Here is a 9,777-nt window from a genome sequence, read left to right on the forward strand (position 1 = left end):
CACAATGGGAAAATAAAAATAATAGTAATAATACATAAAAAAAAAAGACCCCAAAACTGCCAGGAGCCGCGTGCGTCTGAATCGTGGAGAAAACGTAGGCTACCCAGGTGCTTCTAATTATCTAATCAGCGCAGTGAATCTGCCATGTAAACCAGCAGAGGACGCACGAAGCAAATGCAAAGATAAATAATTGGTGGTTTTGAAAGAATTTGTTGTTTAATGAGTTGTCTTGATAATGTTTAAATGTACACTGTCTAATGTTTAGATCCTCTGAAACTACTTTCTCACTCCTAAAATAACTATCTGTAAAAGTTTGATGACTCTGGCACAATACAATAGGTCTATATTTAACTTGTTTTTAGGGAGATCAGGAAATCCTTTGTATGTGCTGTTACCCCCTTATCTGTATTTTCCAAACCCAAGAGGAAATATTTGTTTCCTCCAGTTAATAGTTCTTCCTTTCTATTCAGTTCTGTGGATTAATGAACTGCCTAAATCATGTAGCTTCTCCACGACGTCCGACGTCACCGTCCTGCCATCAGCTCATTAAAGAGGTGAAGGGAACCACCAGATGTCGCCTGAAACGCGGGAATCGGAAAAGTTATCTTCGATCCTTAAAGTTGCATACTTTGTTTTCGATTTTTAGCCTTTGTAGCCCTGCTTTTAGTTTTAAAGCCTGATGAAAAGCATTAAGATACACATGCAAGTGATTCTAGTGTGTTAAGACTCTTATATTCTTGCATCGTACAGTATATATATATATATATATATATATATATATATATATATATATATATATATATATGTATAGATGTGTAAATATATGTATACATATGTACATATGTATACATATGTATACATATATTTACATATATATATATATATGTATATATATATATGTATAGATATATTTACATATATATATATATATATATGTATATATATATGTATACATATATTTACATATATATATATATATATGTATATATATATGTATACATATATATGTACATATGTATACATATATTTACATATATATATATATATATATATATATATATATATATATATATATATATATATATATATATATATATATATATATGTGTGTGTGTGTATATATATGTATAGTTACAAGCCTAATCAAGTCTCCTTAGGCTTTTATTTGTGAAGATGTGAAGGGAAGTTTCCCAGAATGGTCCATCCTCTGCGCATATGTCAATACACTCTGTTGTCACAAAGCCTTCCTACCAAAACGGAGTTTAGGAAGCAATGTGCTCCTCCCCAGTTCGGGCTTAGTGGTCAAAAAAAAAAAAGACACTCGGCTCATCTAATGACATGAATTCAAATGGGGAAGTCTCGCATTCACTGGCTGTGCAGCATTCTTCTAAAACTAACAAGCAACTTTCGGAGGTGCTTTCATTCCAAAAAAATTTTTTTATTTGTGATTATTTGTCTGGTCTACTTGTTTTTCGTGCCTTCTCAATTTGGACACTCGCAGCAACACCGTGGCAGAAGAACCGATGAATACAAGGACCTGCACACGCATGGATTTTATCATTTGGACACTCACGGCGCATTGCCAGACTCTGCTGACTTGCAGACAGTTGCTAACTTTGTTGTCCCGACTCGATCTAATGTGGTGTACATAACGCTGAAATCTAAGCGTCTCAAACCAGCACATATACGAGGAACAATCCGACCAAAATTGAGAAAAAAAGTAAAAAGACCAAAAAGGATCAATCAGTCAGTAAGGCAAAACAAACCTCGCACTTCAGAGCGGGACACAAGCCAAACTAACTTTGCATCTGAGACGTCCTGGAAAGAAACTGGTGATGTGGATTATAACTCGCTGAGTGCAATCCATAACTCTTATTTAAATACTGTAGACTCGCAGATGAGTTCAATTCGAATTTACAGTGAAAGGGCACCGCCATGGTTCAGCGCGCATGATCTGAAAAGCATGCGCTTTCTTGCAGATGCCAAAGTTTTGCGCATGAAAGAATTCTTCCGTGGAGACGCTCCATCACTTCTGATATTTGAGGGTGAGACTAGTGCCAATGTGGCCAACCAAAAACACTCAAAAAGGAGAGATGTATGCGGAGGGCAGTGTGGAATCATCTACAGCCCCGTGGATAACACGGAGGTACTCGCTTTCCATTTGGACAGGGTGCTGGGGCTTAATAGGACTTTGCCCGCGGTAAGCAGAAAGTTCAGCCTCTTACACGGTAGGTCATCAGGCACAAGGCCAAATTTAGTTTTTTTTCATTGTCTGACTGTCTGTTTAGTCTGGAGTAATAAATGACCTTTTCCAGCTCGAACCTTTGATTTCTTCAGGCTGTGGGAAACTTGGCAAATAAACTCATTAAAAGATTCTGATATTGGGGAACAAACTGATAATGAGCAATAATGCCCAAGTTAATACATTCTTTGCAGAGATTTGCCATTGGGCATTAATATTCTTCCCACAGACTGATCACATGATATAATTGTTCTGTGTGTTGTGGTAATCCCTAAATAACTTACTGCAACCAATACTTATCCTAAATGATTATTAAGCCTGGCACTGTGCTTTAGGACTGCTTCAGGTCTGTTTAACCAGACTTAACATATAACAGCTGTGATGTTCCTCCAAAACAGAAAAAAAATACCTAAAGGATGACCGTTGCAACCCAAAATAGAAACACTTCCACCCTCAGAGGAAATACGTTATGATGCTTTCCAAAAGATAGAGATTTGTATGTGAACAATACAGCACAAGTGGCAGTAAGACTACTCTTCTTTTTTCTCCCTTCCATCACCATCATACCGTCTGCAACTAATGTCAGCATATGCCTTTTATATCATACTCATATGAAATATTTATGAATACACAGCAGAGAAACAGGAAATATAGATCATTCCAACCTTGGGCCTGGGGCTGACAAATCTAAGTTTGTCTGCTGTTTTGCTTCTTTTTTGGCCATTTATCAGAAAAAAAAATGTTACAGGAAATGTTATGTATATGCTTTTTTCTTTTGTTGATACATCATGTGAGCAAAATTACTACACTGGTGTATTGAAAGCCCTTACCAAAGGAGAGGAGCTGTGGAAACATGTACGTGTTATCTTGGGAAACATTCTGTGTTATTCTGCTCCATTTCTCAGAGCAGAAAAATGAGTCTATATTTGTGTTAAATTGAATAAAAAGTGTGTCCACGACCCAGTTGGGTTTCGATTTTTAAAAGTTGCTCAAACTTGACCATATAATCCCTATTTCCTTTCTTTAGATGGCCAGCCCTGCCCAGTAGTGTCATGGGATGCATCCCTGTATCCAGAAGGCCTTGCTGCAACCATGGCAACTGTAAGATTGACATGGGGGGAGTACCAGAGAGCTCTTAAACAGAGGTGCTGGCATAAAAACATCAGCCCAAAGCCTGACTCTGGCTGCTCAACAATTCATCACTATGAGTGGAGCAAACTGGCTCTGTTTGACTTCCTGCTACAGGTAAGTTAGGCTGTTTGACATATAAAATCAAACTTTCCTCTTAACATCACAGGAAAATGTCATAAATTCCACATCTCTCCAAATTATAGCAAACTGCAGCTGCAGTTTAACATGTTTGGGTTTTTTAATTCCAACGGTGTTACATGTGGCTTTTGAAAACTTTCACCCTGCTGTCCATCCTCAGCACTGTACTCCTACTGCTGGTAATAGTTAAGAAACTATTTGAATTCTCTCCCGAGTATACTCTCCACATGCTGAGTGGATATGGATGTCTTGGTTCCCATGTGGGAGGTCGCTGTAGATCACTTTTTGGCAATGAAAGCACATCTCTTTTCTCTTTCCCCCCCAATCCTTTCAGTACAAAAAGGACACTGTTGACTGCATTTTTTTTTTTTTTTACTAAATTTACCTGAACAGTTTAAGACATGCTACATTGGTTATAAACAGTGTTCTTTAGTGTAAACCAGAGATTTGTGAAGATTACTTCTGTTTGATTTCAGGGTTTTTGCAAAATAGACACATAAATATTGAGAGAATAATATTTCACAATAAGAGGAACAGAGTCACATGAACTGCAAAAGATCTTGTTGGACTGTATTATTCACATATTCATGTTGTTGAACAAATAAACATAATCCAAAATAAATGTACATTTTAACACTTTTTAATGAACTGTTTGCAAGTAACAAAGTGTGAACACTTCAGACACCAACCAGGATACAAAGTTTATTTTTTTGGCCCTTGTTCGTATTCATTTTGAGAGGCATCCAGTTAGCTTTATTGAAATTATTTTTCTTTTATACTTCAGAACTGATTCATAATTCACTGCCAATCATCATGTAACACAAGTTACCGAGTGCCACTAGAAGTCGCCCTAATCTGAGCTGTCAGCCTCCATCCATGTACACAGAGGATGCTTCCAATAATAAACTCTTTCAAATCTTTTTCATTCTAAATGAAAAATCTCTTTTGAAAGAAACACTAATTTAAGTTGAGAAGCTGGTGTTAAACTGAAAAACAAAAGCAAAAATGAATAAAGCAGATATGAAGGAGTATTGTTGGATGGTTTTGTCTGTCACAATGTTTTTGGGTTTGACTTACCCATTATGATAAAAAAATGGTGAATATGTCAAGACCAGAACACCTCATGTCCAGCTAAAAGCATCATTGAATGGATGCAGGATTAAGAGGATGGACTTGCTGGATAAATGTTGTCTTGATTTAAATGCGGCCTGGATCAGCAGGATGGATTTAGTTTGGGCTCTGTGATGGACTTGACAGTGGCAATCTGTCCAGGCTGTACCCTTCCTCTCATGTGATAGCAACTGGTAGATAGGCTCCAGCCCCCCCTTATAACCCTGAATTTGATTAAGTAGGTATAGAAACATGATGACTAGTATTTATGTCAGAATGAATGGATGGATGGATTTAACTTTCTTTTGTTATTGCCATGGATAAAACATATGCATGTTACTCTTACTGGGTTCTTTTAAAATAGCCTTTAAATGGAAACCTACAAGTAAATTCTGAGGCACTGCTTTCTCCTATGTTGGTATCCCCATCTGAAATCTCCTCCTCAAATTAGATAGTTTTGATTTAAGTGCAAAAATTGTAGTTTCTGATTGAATCTTTGGTCACTATTCCCTATTGATGAAGCAGGTGTTATTCTAGAAGAGATGCTGTCTATTCAGATTAAGAGAATTCCCTGTCTAATATTTTTTTCAGCACTCTGGTGGTCTCTGTGAGAGATTGATTTCAGTCAAATAAAGTGCTAGCACTAGTGCCAAATTGCCACTGCAAAGACCACACCGAAGATGTTTAGATGTTTTCTTTGCTACCTTTTCTTTGCCTCATCCTGAGATAAAACAATTCTGTTGTCAGCAAGAAAGATCTGGTAAAAGAAGAGGATAACATTAGTAATATTCTGAACAACAACAGAAAAAAAAAATCAGTTCTGATAATATGTTTGAAGAAATGTGAACTGCTCCTCAGATTCACAACCGCCTGGATAAGAGCTGTTGTGGGTTCAGACCTCGGCAGGAAGACGAGTGTGCTGAGCATGGCCACCGTGCTGCATGTGGGGACCAGAACAACATTTACCTGGGAAACGTCATCCACAGGGAGTATGACTCCAGACACCTGGTGTTCACCAACAACAAGGGATTCTTTGACCGCAACGAGGACAATTTGGACTTTAGGCTGCTGGAGGGAATCAAGGAGTAAGACTGCAAAACATCCATCATGCGATAAATTCATCTTTAGGATATTTTTAAAATGATGTGTACATATATGACAAGTCTGACATTAATTGCGGTTTAGTAGAGAATCTCCATTTAATTTAGATTTAGATCTGGCATTTGTATTTCTGGAGGAGAGTGTGTGCAATAATCATGTTTTTTTTTTTTTCCTGTTGATCTTCCACACCACAGATATAGTACTTTCATTTCATCCATCTTTTGATCAATAAACCAGTGAGTCACCCCACTGGGGAGTCAGCAGGAAATCTGTGGTTTGGCAAGGATGCTTGTTTCTTCTTGTTGATCCTTGTGATCCTTGGCAAAACAAGCTCTCCTGTTCTGACATTTAAATCCGAAAGCCTGAAGGTCAATGTTAAATTTTAGTAATGATGACACCAAGTCAAAGAATGTCATGACAACTGCAACACACTGGACATTTTTAGATCTAAAATTAGTCTGCATTTCATTGACTCTACAGTATATTTTAACCAAGGTTATTGATGTCCAATCAATCTATCTTGTTGCTCTTAAACATCTGCTAATATTATTATTTCCTGTGCATTTTTTACTATGAAGAGGTAAAATGCATCACATTTTTGCTGCTATGCCACTGCACACAATGGCCTTATCTGTCAGCATCATTGAAGATCATTGCCTTGATTGTACCCGTGTACATGATTTAAAAGTTTATTTTTGACCTGATTCTTTTTGTCATTTTAGGTTTCCAGAGCAGGCCGTCTCTGTGCTGAAGAGCAGGAAGCTGAGAGAGAAACTTCTCCAGTCCCTGTTCCTGGATGAAATGTACTGGCAAAGCCAGGGTGGCAGACAGGGCATTGACAAGCTGATCGATGTCATTGAAAGGCGAGCCAAGGTCCTCCTCACTTACATCAACGCTCATGGGATCAAAATCATCACAATGGATTCTTGACAAACTTCATACAAGTTAAGTGGCTAAATCATTGACACATACAAAGTAAATGGTTTACTCATTGTTTTTTTGATGATTAAACATGTCAAAAAACTGAGACGTGGACTAATCTTTTCACGCACCGGTTCACCAAAATGTGTATGATTACATAGAAATGGTCGACAGATATTTTTGTTTTCCTTTTTGTTGTCAAGGAAACACATGAATTGCATATACAAGAACCAAACCTGAAACATTTATCATATGAACACAATAAATGTAAGTATAAAATCAAACTACCCCCCCCCCCCCATCCCCCCCCCGTCCTCCTCCCAAAACAGTATTTATATTATGTTTGTATTACTTAAAGGCATATCAGACGTTGCTGAGATTAAACTAACTTTTTGACAGTGTTGCAGATTACTTGGAAACCATGTCACTCATATATGAAGGAAAACTGTTATTTGCATTGGATATTGAAAAACAAAAATTAGCATCCAGATACTTTTACTTTCTTTTGCAGAAGAAAACAACTGAGGTTAATGTTTTTTGACTGTGGCTTCATTCATTTTCCTCCCAGAGGCCAGTGGGCTGTCATCATTATGTAAAGAATCTGCTGTATTTATAAGTTGTGCTCCTCCTTAAACCCTCCAGCAGGAACAATCATATTGGATGAATGGAATGCCCTAAATAATAAGCCATTGTCTTCCATGCTCTGAGTGTGCAGCAGATTTATTTAAAAATCTTTTTTATGTCAAAATAATGAAGCTTATTGGGCATAAACTTCATTCTGTATTACTGTGCAACCCGATTTAAATTTTAACACTGTGTCTTCCTTTATTTATTTATTTTTTGTGTAAACATATTACAATATTATGCAAACATTTTACATTTTACAATTGCACCTCCTGCTATGTTTAATGGTCTGCTTGGGATTGAGTTACTTATCATTACGAGTCCGGACACATTTATTGTAAATTAACGAAGACAAACTTTAAAAAAATAAAAGAGTTCAATATGAGTTCATTTTTATTTTCACTATAATAATGTTTGTCGTTATTGGCTGTTTTATGATTCATATTTATTTGCTTTGTACTTTTTTTTTTTTTTTTTTTTTCTTTTATTAATTGTGGAAGTTTGAACTTAAAATGATCAATGAAAGTTTTTGTTGGCCAAATTTTTGATAGCTCTTGTTGAAACCTGGAGGTGTTTTATACTCGGGGTGATTATATGATTACTCTTACTAAGATGACAATGTTGCTATCAAATAGCTGGAAATATTACAAGCAATATGTCCACTTGGTATGACAGAGTCAGAAATAGTCTTTGGTTTGGATATCTGAGCTGTCTGACTCATCCTGTCGTAAACAGTCTGCTTTGGGCTTTGAGGATTGGAGTTGACGAGACTTTGGGGGGTTATTGTCTCCTGTTCCTGCCAAACATTCATTGGGCTGTTGTTTTAACCTCTATGCACTCACTTTAATGCGTCAGTAGGTTCCATGTCTGTGTGTGTGTGTTAGAAAGACCCCTTCGGTTCCCAGCCTGCTCCACACCGGAACTTCTCATACATGTGTATGCTTATTCTCACACAAAAACACACACAGACTAAAGATGATCTCTACATTTGAGATAATTGTACAAAGACAAGCAGACACATAGGTAAGCATTGGAGCTGGACCTTTCCTGACCTTTGACCCCTCCACTCAAATTCAGCTCCACTCAGTAAAATAGCAATGTTGTAAAAAATATCTATACCGTTTTGCAGGTCAAATGGTTTCACTCCAAATGGACAAACAAGTCTTTATAAACAGCAAATTTCAATCTCTCAATCAGCACATGCCTAAACATGTAGGCTAGAATACTGGAAGACAGATTTATAGCTATGCTGACTGATTCTAAATTCCATTTCCTGAAGTTCACAAAGTCTGAAAACACAGGAAATGACCAGCATTGCTCAGTCCAAAGATAACTTTAAAAGCTCAGCAATCGTGTCATACTGTCTTGTTTTTCAAATAGTCTTTCCAGACATTTCCCACATGTAAAACATACTATGAGTAAAGGGGCTATTATGTCAAACATTGAAAAGTAATATTTAGGTAGAATAAATGGTTTTTCAAAGTTTTAAAGTTTACACAAATTTGCAAATCTCTGAAAGTGTGGCTCTTGCCTCAATTTTACATCATGCTTTCCATTTCCCGACTAATGAATGTTATTGAGCTCAGCTTGGAAAAAAAAGACTAAAATGCAGATCTTTCTGAAATGAAACTGAAAAAACATGTTTGCAGATAAATATCCTCTATTATCCCAAGCCGGTAGAAGCATTTTTATTTTTATTTTTTTTATTTTTTTTGTTTAGAAACGTTTGTGTACTTGTGTGCAAAAACAAATGAGATGTGTGCAGAGATCCTTGTACATGGAAGTTGGATGCTAATTGGTTGAAAGTTAACTAGAGCCAGTCAGGGTTAACAAAAACAAATGACAACATCTAAACCCAGTTTCATTATGTTGCCATATGGATTCAGAGGACAATGATCTCATGTTTTTCAATCTCATAAATTCAGCCACAATCCAATTTGGATTCATTACAGGAACTATTTCTCTTTAAATCCTCTCAAAGGCAGATGAGTTGTCCAAGTTTTTTAATAAAAAAAGGTAGCTGTCTAAGAATGAATGATGATTCTGGATAACTTGATGTCAGAAATAGTGGCTGTGCGTTCATGATCTTTGTAATCTTTGCCACGAGTCTAGTAAAGACTTAATGTAGTAAACATTAAATATCCTCCAGACCTCAAAGCACCTTCTGTCAAATGTCAGCCTTGGTCAGACAGCTTTCCATGATGGTGTCGTATCAACAGATCTGTGATGTGATGTTTCCTACGGATCATGATGGTTCTTTTCATTACTTTGCATGTTAGAGTCGGACAACTGGCTTTTCAGTGGGCTGCTGTTGTGAACTTTCATTCATACCCTGTGTTAAGGTATGAATGGCATTACATCAAAATATGGTGCACGTGTTCGTGAATCCTCGGGAACAAGCATGACACATTTCTGCATTTTGGAGGTGACTTATGCATCTTCTTCACACGTATGTCTGAAGAAAGGGGTTTGGACTTTTAAATTGTGTATTTTCAAAATGTAGCTTGCTT

General features: G+C 36.8%; 1 protein-coding gene across 2 annotated transcripts; it reads left to right on the forward strand.

Annotated features, from left to right (window-relative positions):
• The first annotated feature begins 1,325 nt into the window (after positions 1–1,325).
• On the forward strand, positions 1,326–6,898 carry gask1b (golgi associated kinase 1B). 2 transcript variants are annotated; one of them, XM_079249767.1, is made up of 4 exons: positions 1,326–2,228; positions 3,270–3,487; positions 5,480–5,706; positions 6,445–6,898. In XM_079249767.1, the coding sequence occupies exons 1-4, from the start codon at positions 1,349–1,351 to the stop codon at positions 6,650–6,652; spliced, it is 1,533 nt and encodes a 510-aa protein (XP_079105893.1). In that variant the 5' UTR covers positions 1,326–1,348; the 3' UTR covers positions 6,653–6,898. The 2 variants fall into 2 exon arrangements, with proteins under 2 accessions (XP_079105893.1, XP_079105894.1); XM_079249768.1 differs by having other exon boundaries at positions 3,270–3,387; positions 6,445–6,612.
• Positions 6,899–9,777: the final 2,879 nt, after the last annotated feature.

Source organism: Telmatherina bonti, assembly GCF_933228915.1.
Source record: "Telmatherina bonti genome assembly, chromosome: 12".
Classification (NCBI taxonomy): Eukaryota; Metazoa; Chordata; class Actinopteri; order Atheriniformes; family Telmatherinidae; genus Telmatherina; species Telmatherina bonti.